General features: G+C 30.6%; 1 protein-coding gene across 2 annotated transcripts in view; it reads left to right on the plus strand.

Moving 5' to 3' along the window:
- Positions 1-19,803, plus strand: part of LOC143238805 (ankyrin repeat domain-containing protein 27-like) — a 75,949-nt gene extending 56,146 nt beyond the window's left edge. Inside the window, exons 14-18 of one of the 2 annotated variants that reach the window (XR_013020774.1) lie at positions 1,069-1,162; positions 3,965-4,139; positions 12,038-12,101; positions 14,082-15,146; positions 17,950-19,803. Coding sequence is in view for 1 of the 2 variants with exons in the window: in XM_076479350.1 (XP_076335465.1) it covers positions 1,069-1,162; positions 3,965-4,139; positions 12,038-12,101; positions 14,082-14,142 (394 nt within the window). In the remaining variant the exon portion in view is untranslated. Of the gene's footprint in view, positions 1-1,068; positions 1,163-3,964; positions 4,140-12,037; positions 12,102-14,081 lie in introns of both variants that reach the window. The other variant, XM_076479350.1, reaches the window with a different exon arrangement.
- The last annotated feature ends 4,046 nt before the right edge of the window (positions 19,804-23,849 follow it).

A 23,849-nucleotide genomic window follows, 5' to 3' on the forward strand; every position in this document is an offset into this window, starting at 1 on the left:
AAAAATGTACCTTTTGTTTCTTTCAATTCTTTTAACTTTCTAGTAAAATAATTGCTGGATTTACTAGCCATGTTTGGATGATTGGTCTCTAAGTGGCATTTTAGTTTACTTGGAAGCATGCACTCTGGAGTCAAAACTTTTAGACATGATACACACTACAGACACTCTTCATGATTGACATCTACTGAAGTAAAGCTGAAATCTAGATAACTATCATCATATTTCTGTTTCTTTGCAATTTTGCCACTGGTCTGTAGTTTATCATCCTTTTCTTCATTCCCACTCTTCTTATTAATCTCCAAAATTTTTCCATATTTATGCACAAGGACTAAAAATTGACAAAATAATTCACTGAATATCGCTAGACCTCACAGACATTTGATCACACTACCTTTCAGTTATTTTGATTACTGATGGACCCAGAGAGTTGACAGGTATTTATATACATAATCTAAGAAATAGAAAGTTCAAGAAGTTACTGGCATAGCCAAAAGTACAAGTAAACAAAAACGTATCTCAAACATTTGTGAACATTGTCAAAAGGAATGTAGCACAATCTAATGTTAAAACAGTGAGCTACTTCGAGCTAGCAGTTTGTACAGTATCTGACAGATGTCAGTATTGCTGTGTTTCCCTAAAAAATTTGAAATATCCTGTGGTGCCCCTGTGAGTTCATCCTAGAGCACCATGGCACACAATTTGAGAACCACTGTACTAGAGTATTGTTCATTATATTAATTCACATTATTCTGTAAAGAAGTATTCTTAGTATGAAAAACTACCTCCTCTTTTAGCCCTGAACCATTCAAAGATTATTTGAATAATAAAAGCTGTAATGCATGTGATATGGATATATAAAATCTTGTCTGAATATAGCCACTATAATGAATGTCCTGAGGTTAAAGTAAAATATAATTTTGTTGAACTTAGAAATAGTGATAAACGTTTCATGCTCCAAACAACTGTTGTATTCAAAGCTGTTTTTAGTAACACAATTAAATTTTTGTTTTATTCACTTTCTACTTGTTGTTTCTTTGTATATAAACTATTAATTTTTTTCTGTTACAGCTATAGTCTAGTCACTTTCCAGGCAGCTAAAGAATATGTTAAATCAACTGACTTTACATTTTTGCAGCCATCAAGACACAAAATGAAGAAAGAGGTAAGATCAAGTGAATTTGTAGTAATAATAATTATTTTAGGGTATCATGCCAGAAAACATTTAAAGTACTGGATAGTGCTAATCAAATAGTGTTATATGTAATATACTTAAGGTATATTAAAGTATATGTAATATACTTACAATAAGCTCAGAATTCATACAGCATTAAATCATTTGAGAGCCATTTTCTGTCAGGTCTTGTAAAATATTAAATTATGTTTAATGTTATCATAATTAATTTTTAGTATGCCACTAAATATGGTGAAAGTTTGGCTTGGAGGTTATATTTTGTGTTAGTTAGCATTTCCTGCAGTGATAAAATCATATATGAACTACCATAAATATTAAAAAAATATATGTATAAATCACAAAAAATCTGTGTCTATCTATTTTCTATCCACTATGTAACAAAATTTTTACTTTTTTTTATTCCTGGGCAGAAAGTGTTATTTTCCAATTGCTTTAGCTTAAAGGAAATGGAAAATACCTATTTTTCTCTTCAAACTTTGCTTTTGTTACCTGGATAGTGAAATTTTCAAATTTACCCATTTTCCAGAACATTTCAGGTAGATTCAGTGCTGAGTAGCTGATAGAGAATTTTCTCAAACTTGCAGGAATTTTCAAAAACTTTCTAGAATGTTGTAGAACTTACGAGAATTTTCTAGAACTTTCTGTAGTAATATATTTACAGGGGCTCACCACTTCAGTTTAGTTCTAGCTGCCTAAGTGAACACATAAACCTATCTGATTTTATCAGAGATGGCATCAAGAAGCTGCAAGCATTCTCCAGATGCATCTGGAAGCCTCAAAGCTGTGCTGCTCCATAATAGGAATAAGTATCCATCTCTTCTCCTGGCTCTTTCAGTGCACCCCAAAGAGGAATACAACAGTGTCAAGACCTTGCTAGAAGCATTGAAGTATCATGAGTATGTCTGGGAAGTTATTGAAGACTTCAAAATAGTGGCATTCCTGATGGGTTTCCAAGGAGGCTTTACCAAGTTTCCCTGTTATCTTTGCCTTTGGGAGAGCAGGGACACTACAGCGCACTACAACAGGAAGCACTGGCCACAATGGATGAGTTCTCTTTGGGGAGGCACAATGTCAAGTGTGAGCTACTAGTGGACCTCCAGAAGGTGTTGTTCCCACCATTGCACATAAAATTGTGTCTTATGAAACAAGTTGTCATAGCTCTTGATAAAGAATCTGCAGCCTTCAAGTACCTTCAAGACTTCTTCCCTAAGCTGTTTGAGGCAAAGGTCAAAGCTGGTGTCTTAGTTGGACCACAAATAAAGAAGATCGTGGAGTGCACTGAGCTTCTTGGGGAATTCTGTGCAGTCCAGGATCTTCGAGGCTTCTTGGGCAATCACAATGCCGAAAATTATGTGGAACTGGTTGAGGCTCTGGTGAAGAACTACAGCAAAATGGGCTGCAGGATATTCCTGAAAGTCCACATCTTTGAGGCTCATCTTGATAAATTCAAGGAGAACATGGGAGCATACTCAGAGGAGCAAGGTGAGCGCTTCCACCAAGATATACTGGACTTTAAACTCTGCCACCAAGGAGTGTATGACAAAAATATGATAGAAGACAATATTTGGGAGCTGATACGTGAAAGTGATTTACATTACAGTCCCAAACATCGAAAAAAACTACTCACTTCTAAACATTTTTGTATAACTTTAGTATAAATACATTGTAAATCTTGATTCATATGTTGTTTTATTTGGGCCCCATGTAAATAAAAATGTGCAAATTTGCCCATTTTTACATAGAAAATAGGTTAATTTCTAAATTTCATTATCCAGGTCACAAATGCAAAGTTTGAAGGGAATAATGACCATTTTCTCTACTTTTACAACATTAGCAATTAAGAAATAACACATACTATCCAGGAACAAAATTTGTGTTGCATAGTATTACCTAACTATTACTAGGTTGCTGAGTCAATCTCAACCAAACTGTGTGGGATAATAATTTGGAACAAGGGGCATGTTATCACCCTTCTACTTCACATTACTGTTGTTATTGACAATTTATTATCTTTCACATAAGTTAACTTTAACTAAATATATAGCTTGTACCACATTCTTACACTAAAAAAAATTAGCAGCATATACAGTTTGTGTAGGGATGGGCACACAAATAAATGTTTTGTATCTTAGCGAGTACTCTGTGGAGGAACTCAATGAAAGAAATGGCTGCCACTTTTGCAATAATACATAAACTCAACTGAAGATTTTAATAATCTTTCATAAAGCTGATATGAAGAGCTATTTTTTTTAGTTATTTCAACTTCATGTTTTGACCTATAACTTTTAACTTTGGTCCATAAGGCCAATGATCATCTGTCTGTTAATCATATAAAACACTGTAGAATGACTTTATGAGCTGGGTGTTGAAAGCAGGTAATAGAAAGCATCCCTACCACTACTGTTTTAACTGCTATCTCTTCCTACAAAGTCACCCTCATTACTGCACAATGTATGCCATGTTTTAAGTATATACATACTGAGTTCTCAAAAGCTTATATGAAACTTTTGGTGAGGTAATAATAAATATTGTAATAATATGTTATAAATATTAACATTTTTAAATTGTGTAAAAGTTAGTTTTTTTCGTATTTATTATAGCATCCAACCACACATTTTTCTAAATTCATAACACAGACAAAGGATGGGAACCTCAACTTGTTTTAATAAAGTATTAATTCTTTGTGGAGTAAAGTTATAAAGAAATGTGAAAAAGCTGTTGCTAATTAAAAATGAATTTCTTATCAAAGAAATTTAAAATTGGTTTGTCAAGATGTCCTTGGAAGAACTCATGGAGGTCACTGTGGAACTCCAGAAAAATTCCTCTAAGAAAGAGGTACAGAATGATGGTACAGTACGAGTTCCGAAGCCATTTGATAGGCAGCTTGAAAAGATTACAAAAATGATTGAGGCTTCGACACAGGAGCACAGAGATAGAGAAAACCAGGGTAAATGTTTGATGAATTTATGACCTAATAGTCTGTAAGAGACTATTTTTGAATATGGCCTTTACTACGATAGCTTCATTTTTATGAAATTCTAATAAAATACTGATATACATTTAATATTTAATGAAATATTATAAAATGTCTGATCTTATAAAGTGATAAGGCTTGCTAAAAGAAGTAATAATCACATTTGGTTGTTGTTTTCCTCACATCTCTCATTACTGATTCACCATGATGTAGAAAGATAGCATGTCATATTTGTCTTTGGTTACCACGAGTCTGTAAGACTATTAAAGACACATATGGATCTATATGTTGATTTGAACCCATATTTAAGTATGTAGTGCATGAGAGTATCTTCAAGTCATATATAGCCATACCATTGTCAACATAAATGCTTTTTTTTCAATAAAAATAAAACTTAATTAATATGTACAGTGATTACAAATTAATTACTGAATCATCAAATGAACATATAAATTAGTGCTAGTAGCTTCACATGGTTTAAACAGCATTGTATCATCATACATTTGTCACTATGCCTTTAAACTTGCACTGTGAAAGTGGCTTAACCCTCTGAATATGGGTAAGTTAAAGTGGGCATCTAACAATCATTTTTTTAAATTTATCTTTAAAATTTATGCTTAAATTATTATCCATGGGTGTTAGAAAAATGAGTATACAGACATAGTTAATAAACAAGTTTTAATATTGTACATCTTATTTAAGTTTTGATTTTTTTATTTCAAAAGAAATACATAAATAAGTTCTATCATCATTTTTCTGTATCATGTGACACATATTCACTCCAAATTATGTGTTTTAAATAAATCTTGCTATTTCTGATTAAACTACTGAGTATTAATGCAAATTACAAATCTATAGATATTGCAAAGGTATAATCTAAGTTTATATTCTCCTATCATTTTATTTTACATAGATATGAACCAGAAAGTCTTACCCAGATGTCATGCACAATCACACACTGTTTTTTTTTTTGTTGTTTTTTTCTCTCTCAAATTTTGAGTATCTCTAGCAATGGATGTTTGCTGTTATGATATTTATAGCCAATGGAAAATGAAGATTTTAATTTGCTGTTTCAGCAAATTACTATTACAAAGTTCAACTGGACAAGGAATTATTTTAATACACTTCTAACCTAAATAATATTAGTATATGTAAGTTTTGTGTGTGTTATTGTCTGAGGGTTGCTGGTTTGCATCCCCAGTGTGCCAAACCTGCTTGCCCTTTAAGCCGTGGGGGCATTTTAACGTGATGGTCAATCCCACTATTCATTAGTAAAAGAGTAGCCCAAGAGTTGGCAATGGGTGGTAATGACTAGCTGCCTTCCTATAGTCTTACACTACTAAATTAGGGACGGCTAGCACAAATAGCCCTCGAGTAGCTTTGTTCAAAATTCAAAAAACAAACAAAAACAAAACTCTATGGAGACTGGATCTTTGCAAAAGAAGGACAAAGCCAACAGAAAAGTACTTAATTTCGTGGTTTTTGTGCATGTGTTTTATTTCTTGTTATTCAAATAACGAAAATGTAAAAATTAGAAACTTACTATGTTAAATAATATAACATCAGTGAAAGAAATTAAAGATTTCTTGTGCATTATGTAAATAACATAACTTGAAATATGTATTTCCTTGGTGATTTCAAGCTTGATACACACACAGGTTTAGTAGTTAAAGATTGTTCACAGAGCCAAAAAAAGTAATAAATTGTGAACTGTTGAAGTCTAAGGCTTTTTGTGGTAAATAATTCTATAACAGTCTGTAGTAATTTTAAAAAATAAAAAATTAATGATTTGGATTTCTAATTTTTTATGGTGGTTACAAGATCATCCAAATGGACTGTGTCCATATAGTATGGACATTTCCAAATTGTATGTCTCAATTTTCTAGGGGTGTTGTGAGAGTTTTACCAAACAAAGAATAATTAAAACACAAAAATACCATTGCGTGTAGCAGCAGAAGTGTTGCACAATTCAAGGTAAGAGGGTTAGGATGTTATCATGAAAACAAATTCATAATCAGTGCTATATAGTGATAAAATATAGGCTTGTACAAGAAAATCTTTCCTATGCTTATTTAGGAGGCCCTGGAGGTTATGAAAATCAAATTTAAAAACTGGGATGGAAAAAGTATTTGTAATCTTAACATGAAAATCATATTGTACTCAAATATTTGTGTGCAAAATATTTGTAATGTTGACAAATTGTATGAAGATACACTTACTAAAGTATGTATAATTTAATCTCTGTATGGTGGTTGCAAAGCTGGTTACAATGACTAAGCCTGTAGGGAGAGGGTTAATAGACTTTCATTGATGTAAAGAAATCAGTCATGTTATAATAATTAGTTTTTTCCAAAGAAAATTAATTTTATGATAGTAGCTAAAGCCAACAGTTAGTGTTCCCTAAGTAAGGTATACTATGCTCAGATATTGAATATTCTTATTTGAATGCATTTGAATACAGCTTTAGGAGTAAATTTACTTGTATTCAAATACTTTGGTAGGTAAGATTAAAATATTGGTATCCCAATTCAGTGGCATAGTATTTGTATTTGCTGAATACTTAATACTGTAAGAGTAAATGTCATCAAATTTCTAGACTTGTTATTACATCCACAAAACATTAATTTCTCTTTCAGTACAATTTTCATTCCCTGGAAAACTTGTCTGTCAGAATGAAGTTTACACTTAAAGAGAAATTAACACTTTTCTGTTCAGAAAACAATGTAGTATAATATGTCATTTGATAACTTATAGCCTTGGATTGCTGTTGGCTATAAATGATATAGCATTGAACATTACAGAGAATTATTGACAGATCTTGAAAGAAAGAATGTGACAAGTTGTTGTGGCTATAGCATCTAATTGTCCATGTAATGGCTATGTAACCAAACAAAATTGAAGGATATGAAAACCATACTTTGCCTGGGCAATGACAATATTATAATTAGTAATTTATGTTAACTCTTGTACTTCTTAGAGAAGAGGGAATGCTGAGAGAAAACATTTGCATTTTTCACACTAGGAGAAACTCAGAATTGTTTTAAATATTGCCTTATAAAAGTAAAACTTATATACTGTTAAAATATGGATTGTTAGCTACAATTTTATATTATAATAAATGGTTTAATATGAACAAAATGTAGTTTAATTAAAGTTTGAATATATGTTATTAAAACTCATCATGAAGTGCAGTAAAGGATGCTTGTGATTAGAGGGTTAATTCAGATCATTACTCTCCAACCACATTAAAAGTTATTGTATGAAATGATTATTAATGTCAATCCATTTCTGAGAATTTGAGATGGCTGCTAAACTGCTTTCAGTAGTAGATTATCACTTCATACTTCCTACTGCAAGATCTAGACACATCAAATGAACTATTTCTGCTTCAGGAAAAAACACTTCTGACATGCTGACTCATCTGAAGGTAAACCTTTTTATTATTTTTGTTAATATAAACTATAAATGTAAATTATTCAATACCATATTGATAAATAAATTTTTCATGCATGTTAAACTGTAATTTTTTTGGTTTACATAAAATTTATCTAAAACAAATCTTCAAAAAACAGTTCTTTGAAATAACAGTTGATATTTAGATGGATTTTAAGTTATATTTTAATGTATAAAATATAAATTGCTATATAACTTATCATTTGATAGACTTTTGAAGAGAAGTTGAATAATATTATTTAATACATAAGGGAAAAAATACATGTATAAATAATAAGATATTTAATCATTATGTAGAATGTTATTGCATTGTGATATTACAATAGACAATTTTATCAGATCATTGAAAATATACAAGAAACACCATTATTTATATAATTTCACTGTGTAATAATTAATAATTCAAGTTGTGTGTGATACCAAGCAACTAATCATTCATATTACTTGTTGGTTGATGTGCATTGACAAATCATTTTAATCTCTTGCACAATCATGATATTTTTCTGATCAGTAGAAGGTTCCTGACTACTCAAAAGTTGCTCAACATATAACTCATTCAGACTTAATTCATTCTTTATCAGAGAAATTAACTTCCATAAATTTGAATGAGTTGCAAAAACCCTCACTGTCATCCTTCTATAGAATTATTAGTTTTTGGCAAGTCCTGCTGCATGCCTTCATAGCAGTTCCACATCTGAAGCTTAAATTGAGGGAGTTGGCATTGTTGTTTTTGATCAGGACATCCCATTCAAGTATCCTCAAAATACTCAATCACAGGTTTAGCTTCAGGTAGAAAATGTTTTCATCAGCAAGCAATTTGAATATCTTTGTAATGTGGTTGTTGGAATAGATGCTGGGGCAGAGAGTTTTTGAATCTTTAAAACAGTCTGCATCTGTTTTTATTTGTTTGAGGCCATTTTCACTAAATATATGATAAATACACTGACAAAAATTGAAAAAGCATACATAATTTACTACTGCACATGGGAATTCAATGTTAATTGCATTTATCATTGCAAGTTCAAAATGTGGTAGCATGAACTTGGGATTTAAGGTAAATACTGATTCCTTTACCTCTGTAAGAAGTCTAATATATGTGTATTCATTTTTATTAAGCAACAATACAGAAATTAAAAGGATGGAAATGATTTCTTGAAACCCATGGATTATGTATAACTGTTCAAAAATGTTTTGAATAGTCTTAAATATTCCATTAACATACAAATAATCAGAACTTGCTAGTAATTGTAGGTTCTTTCTTGTACCGAAAAATCAGTATTTGATTGTCTGTTGCTCCATAGTCAGATATTAAAAACTGTTCTCCAATTTCAGTTTCAGTATACTCTTCAGCAAAAATAACATCTCTGATAATTTGGAGCAACTAACCCTAGGTTTTGTTTCCCACGTAAATTCTGAATATTTCTTTCCATGCTATCTACAGATGTCATCTTTGGTGCCATAATTTGGCTAAGTCCAAAGGATGCATGTGAGAGAATATAATGGAGTGCATCACATATATTTTTTGAATCATTTTATATTATGTGCATTACATTTTCAGCTTCAGTACTAGTGACATCACCAGAATGGTTGTGCTCATGACACTCTTGACTGATGTTATTGTCAGTTCTTATTACATGACCTTTGCAATTTTTTTTCAAGTTGCTCAAATTAAGTAAACTTTTTCCTGCACCAGTTGGTCTTTAACAAATAAATATCTGCTGTACTCTAACTAAGGCTACCTTTCTCACTCTCAACAAAATTTAAATTTTAAGTGAAGCAGTTTGCAATAAAATTACAATACCTTTTTTTTGATATAGTACACATACATTGCATTATGTACAACATCACAGGACTGTTTATATACACTGACTAATAGTCAGTCAATAACACTTTCAAACACATTTCTCTGAATGTTTGAGATTATCCAACACTCCTCAACAGTGATGGAAGAAAATGTCACATCAAAACAATTTTCATTTCCATTAAAAGTAAAACTTGGTTAGGGATTTTTTTTTTCTCTTGATTTGAGGTCTCTTACTATGATCACTACATCAAAGAACGCCACCAGTAAATCACTTCTCCACTTGTTCATTTGTCATGTGAGGTGAGAATGAAAGACATTACAGGGTGTTACTGTTTCACCTGCCGTGCAACCTTAGTTCCATTTCTGCTCTGATGAAACAAATATTATACAGCCAGTGTGATGTGTGAAAATGTGTAGTGATAATTACATTATAATAATAATTCAAATCTGGTAATACTTGTGAATGTATGTTTCAAATAATTGTTTTTTGAAGAATTTACTGCATATGGTTTGGAAGAAATTACAATGTTTTATTTTTGTTTATTTAGTATTATATGTTTTTATTATTTTTATTATAAACTATATTTATAACTGTGGCATTATGGTATTTTTTATTATTATGAACTATATTCTCTAGTTAATTTACATTTCTCATAGTTTAAACTACTTTCATTATTTTATTTAATATTATCCTTTTTAATTATAAACTATATTCTATATTGTGTGACTGAAATATGCTTTTGTATTTCTAGTGTAATCATGAGGTAGAGCTCTAAAAGTACTTCCACCCAAGTTCAACAGCCTACAATAGCAGTGTACCATACAGAATCAACTAATTATAAGTCTACACACCCTCATCAGAAGCACACGACTAATAAACTTGTTAATTTATAGCTGATAAATGGCAACCATGAATATGAGCAGGTTTGATGAAGTCCAGCAAAAAGTCATCTCTCTACTGAAACTTGTACCTAACATCAATGTCATTGTGAACATCTGGAATGGTAGAGCTTCCTTATAGTCACTGATCAATTTATACTTGACTGGAAAATACAAACAATCATGCTGGCATGTTAGTGTTTCAAGGAGTATCACACCTCTGATAACATTGCAGCACAGTATGATGAAGTAATAAATCTCTTGAACATGAACAACGTGGTGTCATATGTGATGTCTAATTATGCATGTAACATTATCAAGTGTTTCTGCTTTTCTGGATTTGAATAACAAACACTACCTAGTGTGACAGAGAAGGTGATAGCCCATCAACAGATAGTGAGTGACTCAGAAGAGCTACTGGTGGATGAATCTAAATAAGCAGACAGGGTATCTAAATTTCTTTCTGAACATGATCCCTGCTATACCCAGAGATGGCATGAAAAAGGCTGAACCACTTGTGAAAGTAAATTCCAAAGCATCACCCATTATTTTCTACATTCATAAATCAGTGCAAGCAACTGATATACTTGAGGGGAGAGGCCAGAGCTTAGTTGGTAACATCAATACAATGGAACTGAGAAATGAAGATGATTAAGTCCTCACTGAAGATACTTCAGAGAAGTTGGATAATGTAGATACTGGTACATTTAAACTCACTTTTGATGATCAAACTGTGCTTGCAGACTTGGTATTAATACTGACACTTTTTGAAGGGACAACATGTTTCACCCAGGATCAGAACAATGTTATCTCAACTTATGTAATGACAAGTGTATATGGGCTGATGACAGATTGACAACATGCAGTTCAGATATAATTTCAAATCTTGTCTCTATATTAAAGAAATCTGTTCATGTCCAGTTGACTCAGTATGAGCAACAATGTGTATTCTGCTTGGTTATAGCTTATTTTTCAACATATAAACTTGACTGGAATTTTACTAGACCTATGGTCTGTGAAACAAATTAAATACTCCTGCAGCAAGAAGTCAAGAAACATTTTTCAACAAATAATCCTGCAACCATGGAACCAATAAAGGACTGTAAATCCCTACCTCACAAAACAAGCAAGATCTTTAGTTTCTTTGCTGCTTCCAAATAACCATCCACCTCAACTTCAGAGGATACAGAGATCAACACCAACCTGTATGGTCCTTGCTTTCCTGAAGAAGGCAACCTTTTAGAGTTTGGAAGATTTATGATAAAAACCACTCTTACCCAACTTCTATTAGCCAAATGATACTTGAGTGTTCCACTATCATTTGCTCTCAATGAGCATTTGTCTAGCTTTAGAGGCAAAACCCTCAGAACTGATTACTGCTGCCTCACTAACAAAATGTTAGAGGAATGGTGTTCTTAAAGAACATTAAACAGTTATAATAATATCTACAAGTCTCTTTTAAAAATATATTTTTTGTTCTTAAGCTTTGTTATTGCATTTTGAAAAATAAAAATATTGAAATATTGTTTGATCAAATTTATCAGCTTGTAAAACTTTTCTAACTAAATCATTACTCAACATTTAAAAATTTTTTTAAACAGTAGTCAGGAATATTATTTTTTAGAAACATATTTCAAAAAGTTTTCTCATCTATCTATTGATGAAAATTATTATATACTTGTATTGTTCATAAATGTTGTATTAACTTCATATATATTTCTTTAATTTCAAACAGTTGTTCCTGAACAACATAATAACAGTGAACGACATAAAAGACAGGCCTCCAAAGATGGTTTAGGGTAAAAAAAATTTCTTATTGAATATATATCTTAATGTACAATATTTGTAAGTGAATATTTCAAATTTTTCTCTAAAGTAACTTAAAATTAAAAACTTGGCTTTATTCTAAAGCCAGGACTAATTTTGTCTCTGTGAAACATTATTTCTTTCATTTAAATACTTAGAATATAAAATGTTTGTTAATTTTGTTTATTAATTCAACACAAATCATTCCTCAGCACATAATCTATTTTTAAGCTTTTAGTTTATGCTCATGTGTAAGTTTTGCTTTAATTTTATGTATCTTGTTTTAAATATGTTTTGTATATTTTTTGCGTAGGTTTCTATAAGCTTTTGTAAACAGGATCTAGAGAACATAATATACACAGTATTTCATTAAATATCCTGAAGTCTATACTACAGCCATATCCAGGATTAAAGATGACAAATATTCTTCTACTTACAATGCTTTACATTTATGAATGAAATTAAAAATTAGACGTATTCAAAAATTGTGGAGAAAGTAGGGTTTATATATGAGTTTTACATAAATAAATCAGTTAATTTCACTTTTCCTTTTTCGTGGGTCTCAAAAATTATGTTGTAGGGTTGTTAGACTGAAGTTGGTACTTTATTACTAATAAAGCATAATCACTGAGGATTTCATAGGTATTAAAATCATTGATAATAAAACTAAACAAGAGGGAATCCTCAATAGCCACAAGTGTAATTAGATCTCAAATTAGTCAAAAGAGAGACCTATTAGTTAAAAGTTTATACTTAAAAAAAAAAATACTTAGAGCCATTCTATGATCTGCTGTACTATGGCAAAAATTGTAAACAAAATTGCCTTGCATGGTTTCATTAAAAATTAGCTTGAATTTGAATGCATGTATGTTGATTGCTTATACATTAAACATAACCCACCAATCAAATTTAATTTAGAAACTATGCTCTAACCAGTAAACAATAATAAGATACTTGCCATGCATTTCAATTTTTTTTTTACCTTTCCAAATTATGATTTTAATATTTAATCATTTCTTACATTTTGTAAAAAAGTTTTCTTAAAATTTCATTTAAGCATATAAAAACTTGAAGCTCTGTGTTTGTGTTTCTGTTCAGTATATAGATTAAACTCATGAGGTTCAGTGGATTAAGAGAAACAACTGGAACACTCATACTCTCAACAATTGTAGATATTTGAATTAAACTTAAATACTCGAAGTCATCATGATGAGTTTATGTGATATATGAGGTGTTTCACAAGCTTGGTGTCATTATAATTCCTAGCAAGTCACATGTAAACACTTGTTTGGCTGCCAACTGAAATGCATTTCACTTTTCAGGTGTCCCCAATTAGACACTCATAGAACAACTTTGTGGCTTTGCAGATTACTAAAATGCCATTGGCATGTATTTGTTAAGATTTTTACTATTTAGAAATTTGACAGTTGTGCAGTAATTTGTGCAGCACTATATGAAGATATATAAGATTTTCTTTTTGGCATCAAATAATTTAGCTAAACTGTTTGTACATCAGTTTAAATTTGCTGTAATTGTACTTTTTTTAGTATTTAAACATTCACATTTGAAAAGTTGTGTTTTGCCATTTTTTAATACTTTTACAAAATGTATTTATTTTATAATTAGTTTTTTATGGTTTTAAGAGTATTATATTTATCATTTTTAATAAAAATGTAATTTCAAGTGCTTTGGATTTTATATTATTTATCTTTTGACTGACAGTATTTTATATTTATCATTGTTTTACAGTATTAAATTTGTATTTAAGATGTTAAATTTGTATTATAAGAGCCATGAGGGTATTTTCACATTTATGTATTAAGAATTTTGGTGCTTTGCTCATGTGGAACTTTTCAAAGTGTTTGAAAAGTTCTCAACTTATCTCCTTATGCTTGAGTACCTGTAATATAATTATGCTTTAAATTCCTGTGTAAAACAAAAGAAATAAAAGCTTTAATTATTTTCTATTTCAGGGAATTTCTGACAAATCTTCAACACAGTTCTCTAGGGGTCAGTTTTGGAAAACAAAACTAATGATACAAGAAGCAATTAATTGAAGATCAAGAAAGATTTCATTTTAATCTGTGTCATTTATTTGTGATATGTAACTCGCAAAATGTTCACAGTTGCTACATGGGTCAAAGTAAAACATGAGAATTATTGTTTGGTTAATATTAATTGTTAATCTCATCTTCTCACAGAAGCATTCTAACCAGTGTTTAGATGTTTTGTGGAGATTAATTGGTTAATTAAGACATTTTATTACATAGTATTTTCTTATTTCTAGCAAATTATCAAAGAGTAAGTTTTATGTTTCTGCTAAGAAGCTATGTGGATAGACAAGATTTTGGTTTTACTGCTATAAAACTCCAACGTTTTTGTTGGTTGTTTTCTTTAGCTTACTGATACTGGATGCTCACAGAAACATTTGATAACACTGGACTTGTCTTAACTAGTTTATAGGAACCTTTCATTGAGGTGTGAAAGGCAGTATTCTATTTAAATGTTCTATTGTCTGTTCAGCTTGATTAGTTAATGACCATTAAGTGAAATTATTGTATGTTAGTAACTATTTATTAGATTATTAATTATCTTCTAATTTTTGGCAAGTTGTGTATATTTATACAAATCTCTGTGAGTGTGTATGTACACACACACACATATTTACATCTGAATATATTTGTATACATGTACATTGATTTGACTTGCTTTATTTCATGATGTTTGAAATGTCACCCTGAAACACCCACAATGTTAATATTTTCTTGAAAAAATTAATTACTTCATTTTCTATCCAAAGTTTTATCCTAGAGATTTGTTTTTTATTTTTAGTTTAAATAATATAATTTAAATGCAGCCACTTCCATCTTATTTTTTAAGAGTTTCAGAAATGTAAGCCATCAGAGAAGTTACTATGATATCTTTCATCTATGCACAAGCTTCCTAGTAATACTTCTGTTACAAGCTAAACCATGATGACTAATACAAATACTGGTGTTCTCTGTCTTCAACAATCTTCCAGTAACACTTTTACCCAGGTAAGTCAGTGTAGTTGATGCAGGTATTGGTAATCTCTGGTAATATTGGTACCATGAAGCAGGCCACTATATTTGATCAATGTTCTGGCTTCTGATTTGACATCAGCCTCCCAGTAACACTGGTACAACCATTTTTGTCAGGATGATTGATCTAGGTACTACTATATGACTAATAACACTAGTACTAACAAGAATGTCATTTTGATTGAACCAAACCTGCTGTCCTCCATCTTGAAATTGGCATCCCAGTAATATTTGTATAACCATGTAAGTCAGTATGCATCACCACTGACACTGATGTTTCTTCTACTACTTTGTCCCTTGGACAAAAAAATTTCCAAAAATTTTGTATCTTGCAAAAACACACATGAAAAATAGGATATTTTATTTGATGGTGAATAATGGAAATGACAGATTCACAAACATTGGGAAGGTGAAAAGAAGAAAAACTTGCTTAAGAGGAAAAGTATAGTAGTAAAACATATTGTCCAGCACGTCATCCAATATTAATTTTATTACTAATGGAATAAACAATAAAAATAAGATGAAATTTTAAATATTTCGTATTTTTATAGACAAAACAGACCCAGGTAAGTAAGTACACGGTGTCATGTAAGGTGATGTTAAGATTCATTGTTGCAGAACATGAGCTTTAGTTTTCTCACATCTCCTTTTTAGCATAACTTTTGATTATGAAAGAAATTCATTCACACAGAGTTTATTTTGTAGTGGAAGTTCCAAACTGTTTCATTGCCCAACAGGTGTTATTTTTATTATTTTTATACACTTGAAGAATCTTGATTATCAAATTAACTGCAAATTAGTCAGAATAACACATTAAACTTGAAATTATGTCAAAATAAGAACTGAAAAGCTTGATTATCTGAAGACTGCCAATCAACACCTCTGAAGTCACTTTAAGAAGAATCTCTTTGTAATGTCTTGGGCCCACAAGCAGCTTGGAACTTCTGCTATAGAAAAAGCTGTTTATATTGCTTTCACAAGCAAAAGTTAGACTGAAAAACAAATTTGAAAGTGCAAAAACTTGTTTCTTTATAAATTTGTGTTCAGTAACAGTAGATCTTCATTTTAAAAAGACAATGGTCCATAAGATTAGACTTTTATCCACTATTTGAATTTTGTTGCTTGCATACATTGGCTCACCTTATCCTATAAATGTTGAAAACCACAAAATTGTAATAAAAATCATTTTTAATCTTGTCCATAACTTTCACATAAAAAATATGATGATATTTACATAAACATTTATGTTTACTTTCCATTTGCAGTCATTGATTAATTGTTGTAGCATACTAAATACATTAATCTGTGAAAAAGTGGTCTTGTAACTGTTTCTTGTGTTGTTTAAATCTTAGTAACCACATTTTTATTGTTAAGCATACACACCACTTCGTTGTTCTTGCACCTGTGTCATACAGGAAAAACTAGGTTAGAATAGGTGAGCTACTGTAATTATCTTGCTAAATCCAACAATTGAATTGCAGAGAGATAACTATCCTTTTTGTTTAATGACCCATCTGTTATAAGTATTGATGTACTGATGTCTACCACCTGTCTCTTACATAAAAAGCCTTCAGACATTATAGTGTGTTGCTATGAGTTGGGTAGTTTCACCAGTTTGAATATCTACTGTGCAACAATGTAATTCATACTCTGTGTTTTATGTGAAAGTAAGCTGATAGCAACTGAAACCATATCTGGTGGCTTCCACTGGTTTATTCAACCAGTTATCGCTTATAATATAACACTATAAACATTTTAATGACAAATCTTGAAAAATTACATTCTTCTGTAGATTTATAATTAAAGCCTTTTTGGAGAAAAAATTGTAACTGGGTTTCAAAACCCAAATTATGTGAGATATGCAATGCATTTCAATATATTCTTTCTACAACAACTGCATTATGTGGCTGTAGCTAAAGGAAAATGTTTTCAGCCTAATTTCTTAATATGTGATGAATAATTACTAAATCATTATTTAGCTGAATGACAAGATTTGGAACCAACGACTAATACATGTGTCCATCAGCAGATACAACTTTTTGGTTTGATGAGTACTTAACTTGTACTTTGTTTTTTTGAATATGTGCTTGACATTTTGTGATATGTAAATGTATGTTCCATGTGAAACATCTGTATTCCCTACTGTCAAAAGTTCCAATTGGTTAGATATCAATTCCTTAAGGTTGGTATGTCCAAATGCAGAAATTTAGACTGATCTTGCAGGAGTACTCTTGAAAGGTGGAACCTGGAAGGCAACTATGAAGTTCAGATTTAGCTAATGCAATCAGATTTTAAAAATTTCAACTTACTGAAGACTTATATGAGACTTATCAAATTTTGTTCTTCCCTGAGTGTTTTTGTTTTTTTGTGTGTGTTCTCCAAAAGATTCATCAGACCAAAGTTGAGTAGAAAACATTTTATTTTCAGATGATCTTTGTAACACTGGACTTTAAAGTATGGACAATAGTGTAATGCAAAACGTATATTTGAGTTTATGCATTATGTTTTACATCAGCCAGCTGAGTATGTTTTGGACAGACAGCACTGTTGGTATGACTGTTACCTGTTGACCTAATGTAGAGTTTTAAATATTTAGTGCTTGTACAGTCTGGTTTACTCAGAGATTTATTAGGAGTGGAATGTAGAGGAAGAGCATAATTTTTATTACTTTTATTATCATCAGAGAATCATAAGACACATCGTTTAGATTAACAGTAATGTTCATGCATTTATCGGCACATATTGTTATATTGACAAGAATTTTCTTCTCTCTTAAAAGGTACTTTCTTAGGTCACCATCATGTAATCCTGGTATACGTCTTCTTCCTTTAAGAACACAACCAACAAAGTATACAGATGTGTTGTTTTGACATGACTGAATAATGTCTCTTTAAAATTACTTTACTGTAAGTCGTATACACCACTCAATAAGGAGGACTGCAAAACATCGTTGATTCTATTACCACAAAAGTGTATCAGTTTAACTGACTAATATAATTTTAAATGAGTAACTATGAGATTGGTTCAACTGAGCAAGTTGCAGTTTCGTTAGCTGATACCAAGAGAATGCATAAGGTTAGTGCAAAGAATGTATTGAAGATTAAAGCTATTTCAAGGTGACATTCATGTTAAAAATGAATGCATAGTGGGAAGAAATTACTTTAAATTTAGCAAATGACCAAGATGATCTTAAATAGGATTCCAAAAGCATGAAAATAAATTATATTAATAAGGAGGTAGCAATAGGCAACTTCATTTATGCAAATTTAACCTATGGTAGTCCAAGCAACTTAGGTTATAGAGTAAATATTTAATTTTTGGAATGTTATTTGTAGGCAGATTTCAGTCTTATAATACATACCCTTTCCCCTTTTAAGATGCTTAAAAATACTAATCAAACCTTAATGAAGCCTTTAATGAAATTATTGATACATGATGCAGTATATGACATTTTAAACATCATAACTATAGGTTCAACTTCTAGTTTATAAAAGAAAGCTTTAATTGTTACAGTGTATGTAAAGGGAGGCCTATGCCTGTATGTTGCAAGAGAAATGCCATGGAACAAACATAGGATGTGAAATGAAAAACTCAATTAAATGTTTTCTGATAGAAGTTTAAACTAACTAATAGATCTCCCATCTCTGTTACATTTTTACTTATAAATTAACATTTTATTGTTAGTTTTATAACCTACTTTAAAACATTAAAAAGTGATAAAAATGTCAGACAACAATTATCTACTCAGTTCAGTAAGAGTATTAAACACGTGTACATTTTATTTATTGTTTGCTAAAAGTCGCTTTTAAAGAAATATTTGTTTAATAGTAGAACATATTAGTTACGTTGAATTTACAGTGTCGAAAAGTGTATGAAAGGGTATTTGTATACAATACAGGAAACTTAGTGCTGTAGTGTGAAATCGTTTCGCAACACTAGGTACGATAAAAAATACGTTGTAGTGAATATAAGATTACTAAAATTTTCAAACAGAAATTTAAATCTGTCTTTTGTTAAGAAATCCTTTTGTTTAATGTCAAAACTCGTCAGTTGGATCTATGAAAACCAAACCTACACCCGAAATGCTATTTTGAACCTGCCTACGTGTGACTAGATACATTTTTGTAGGTATATTATTGTAAGATTTATATTTATTGTATTTTACTGAAATTCCTGATCATTTACATATATATATATATTTTGCAATATCAGTATACAAAATTTATCTGTTATAATTTGCCAGCGTTGTTTTCTGTTAGTCTCCGTTGTGTTGCTTGTTAATCTGAATTTTAATGAAATTTTTCTGAATGTCTAAAAAAAAACACAACGAAACTGCAGAAACCTATATTAAGTGACAATTTTTTACAAATTGTGGGAACCTTGAAACTTTTTTAATTGAAAAGTGTGGTTAGATGATCAATAACTTGTAATGATTTACTAGAACGTATAGAATGTAATTCGAAATTGATGTTTTATGAGCTTTCTGATTGTATTAGTGATTTGTGATAGTTTTTGTATTTTTTATATTGAGATTTAGTTTATGAACTGGTAAAGTATTTGGTGTAATTATAACAACAATTTATAATTATCTTGTTATTTCGTACAGTAAGAAATAAAGACATTGCATGCATAACATGTGCTGTTTCAAGCTCGTTTTTTTTTAGTTTTCCATGATAGGAAATATGTTAAGAAAAATATTTCGGTAAAACAGTTAATTCTTTGGCAATACTATAACTTAAATGTATTTAATAACAATGTAATTCCATCTTTAAAATATACGCAGAAATATAATTGTTTGAAAATGTTAACGACTTAACACTTCTCGTGGCTTCTCTCTTTTGGGCACGTCATGACTTCCTAGTGTTATATTCAAATTTTGATTGAAATATTTTGTTATAGGAAGAGCTTAAAATTCGAATTTATATATTAACTAAGTTCAACTTTTTAATTTCAAAATGAAATATTACAAAAATTCTAAATTTTCATTTTTTGTCTCGTTTTTTTTTATAATTTAAAAACTTATAAAATTCATAGTTAAACCTTCACATAACATAGTGTTTTGTTACATAACTTGAAATAAGCACTACATACGGACTTAAGACCAAACACAATGTGTAGATGTTTTCTCAAGTGCAAGTTGTAAGAAATGTATTAGAAAAACCCACCTTTCTTTAAAATAAGCGCAAATGACCCTAATGTGGTGCGCATAGGTAAAAAAATTAAAAATTTATCTTAATATTATAAATTATAAGTTGGTTACGGAATACTTTGGGGAAAAAAATTCTTTTTACGTCAGCCCAGATATAAAAATTAGCATGATTATTTAGAAATTACAAAAGTGGATGATTTAGCTCTCAATTGTGACAGTGGTCCTGGTAGCATAACATGTTCTCTTTTACTTACACTCGTGGATTTTAAAATAAAAGTTGTCTGAGTGTATCCTTTACTAGCCCTGCCAATGTCCTTAAAATATAAATCTGTTGTAAAATGAGTACGCTCTCACAGTCACAATTATGCCAGTGACTAGTATGTTTAGTTTTGTCATATCTGAAGAAGACATGAAAAATTAAAAACTGTCTTGTAATTTTCTACTGTATTAGAACAAAGTGCTTTCTTGCAAACGTACAATTTAAACATTATTAGAGGAAACTAAGCTTAACTGATTAGAAAAAGACGGATAACGCTACAATTAGACATCTAAGAAGTAGGGTATTTAGACACTAAAAATTTTAAAAAGATGTTAAAATTTCACAACATACATAAAACAAGAACATTACTAATTCTCAACATTTGTCGAGTTGTGCGTTTACCATGCAAGTGATATAACGGAGTAAAATAAACTGGTAACCTAGTAGGCCTATATCTATACAGTTCGCGTCGTAAAAGTAAAGACAGGTTTGAATTTACGTGGGCAGTTTCATAGCAAATGAGTTCGTCAAAATATGAAAACAAACCTATTTCCTCTTTAATAACATCAGTTACGACCAGATAAATATGACCCCCCCTTGCAGATGCAACAAGATCCAATAGTTTTATATAATAAAGTAAATTAAAATGGTAATATAGTAGGCCTAGATATACACAAGTGATATAATCGATTTAAACTGCCTGCTAATAAAATAAGCCAAGACATATATTCATTATTTGTGTGTAACTTGTTATACGTGGATTAAAGAATAATATTTGTTTTGTTACCATATTTTTATTTCTTAACATATAATTGTTTTGTTTAATGTCTTTTGGCAGTTAGACAGTTAAGTGTAATTTATGATGCTTTTTATATGCTTGTGCTTGTATATTGTTGTAAAAGGAACGTAAGTGTTGTAATTATTGATTTATTTGGTGATAAAAAAAGTAATACCTATATGTCTATCATTTTTTTATGTGTTTAGTTGTCCTGGATTCGTACAAGACACTGTAAGCAGATATATAGTTCTTTACTCACTACTAACGATCTAAAATACCTTTGTTTTGTTTTTTTATAAAATGTAATATACTGCCACAGTTAATTATTCACTACTATTCAGCGAATCCAGCTTGTTACTTATTTATTTGTGAATATATTTCCTTGCCAAAACGTGAATTTCAGTAACGAAAAAATGAGATTTCTATAATTTGCTATTTCAGGTTGTTAATGGTTAGTTAAGAACCATACATATAAAAACAAAACGAAAATTATTTATATTACATATAGAGGGCCTTTTACTAGAGAAATCTTATGCTGATACTGCAAAATTTTGATATTTCCAGCTTGTACAGGTTTCTGCCCCATACAATTTTCGGCTTAGACAGGTTTTACTGTATATACTAAAACGAAGGAAACAAATAAAAGAGCCTTGTAAAAAACTATCTTTCACCTACCTCATCTATAAACAAGTAAGATTAGAACCTGAGTAAGGCGGAAAAAATGTTTTTGACTAAATATTAATTTCTTGTTTAATTAATAATTTGTTTAAATATTAATAGATTATCGGACAATTTGATACAGTAAGTATTGGTTAAATACATTCTGTCCTTTTTTCTGCCGTCAAATTTTCGAAGGTCGCTATTAGAAAGAACGATTGATTGTACTTTTGGTCGCATCTGCTGATAGAAAACTAGAGAAATTAAGGGTAATAGGTAAAAGTGAAAATTCGCACTGTTTCAAAAATTTAAGGAAGAATCAACTTCCCGTGTAATGGAAAGCGAATAATAAAGCGTGGATGACAAGAGCTGTATTCGAGGAATTTTTGAACAAATTAAACAAAAGAACAGAACAAGAAAATAGGATTATTTTACTTCTCCTAGATAATGCAACTTGTCACACAAAAGTTCAACTTTCAAATGTTTGTTTAGGCTTTCTACCTCCATGTATAATATCAGTTCTACAGCCACTAGATAATAGAATTACACAGTGTATAAAATTGAAATACAGAAAATGGATACTTTAGCATATTATTGCAAACATGGACGACTATAAGAGAGCATTTGAAATGACCATGAAAATTGACGTGTTTGACGCAATTGCATTTTTAAGTCATTCAATCGAATGCGTAAGAAAGTACTTTCGAAACAGTGGATTTATTCTTGATAATGGCGGAAATTGTGGAGAAGTTGTTTGTTATGACGATTCTAGTGAAATCCAAACTCGAATTGACAAGATTGATGCAGATGATTCTGTGAATGCAGAAAGTTTTGTGAACGTTGAAAAGAATGTTTTAACAGAAACTGATTTAAAATCTATAACAGAATCGCAATATGGTAACAGTGTGAGAGATTCAGAAGATGAACAAAATGGAAAAGACAGTGAGGAAATAGAAATTCCTACTTCATCGCAAATGTTAAGTTATATTAACGCTATTAAATTGTATGCAAAAATGAAGGGGGAAAATGAACTTCATGAAAAGGTCGTAGAATTGGCATTCTCTTTTAACTGTATGACAAAGCCCATTGAAAAAAAAAAACGAAACAGGTGAAATTAGACACTTTTTCAAATAAATTTTATTAAGATTTTGTGTACTTATGAATATTTTGAATGTCTATTTTGTTCTTATTCTAATAAATATAGCACAAACAGTATAATAACTTTATTCACAAATGTTTTACTTCCCTGGAGTCAAGCAAGTATAACGTTCTGCTAAAAATATATATATAATTAAGGAAATGCATGTTCACTGTCTAAGCCGAAAAACCTGCTTAAGTCCGAAATTTTACTCGGTTCCGTGCGATTCCGCCTTAGACAGGTTTTACTGCAGTACCAAAGAACTATGAATTCATCGAAAATAGAATGCTTCAGCAGAAGTAGACAGTCATTAATGAGTTAGGCCTTTATATCATCTTTTTCTGCACTGAAAATTACTTTTGAATGAGAGTTTTTTTGCTTGTTGTTAAGCGCAAACTACACAAAGAAATACCTTACCTACCACAGGTGTGGAACCCCAATTTTAACGTTTTCACCATTCAGACTCACGTAACACTGAGTCATTGAAGAGCTATGGATGAAAAGAGAAATTTACAGATGAACTACTCTTGTCATTGAGTACATTTATAAGTGAACAAGCGCAGGCAAAAACCTTAAGCACCGAAAAAGACATAATTAACAATGAAATAATATTTATATAACAACTTTGCTCAAAATAATTTGCAACCATAGGTCTAACTATTAAAACTCGTATTCTAAGCGCTTGTAGTATTTGAAAG

This window comes from Tachypleus tridentatus, chromosome 13 (genome assembly GCF_004210375.1).
Source record: "Tachypleus tridentatus isolate NWPU-2018 chromosome 13, ASM421037v1, whole genome shotgun sequence".
NCBI classification, from domain to species: Eukaryota; Metazoa; Arthropoda; class Merostomata; order Xiphosura; family Limulidae; genus Tachypleus; species Tachypleus tridentatus.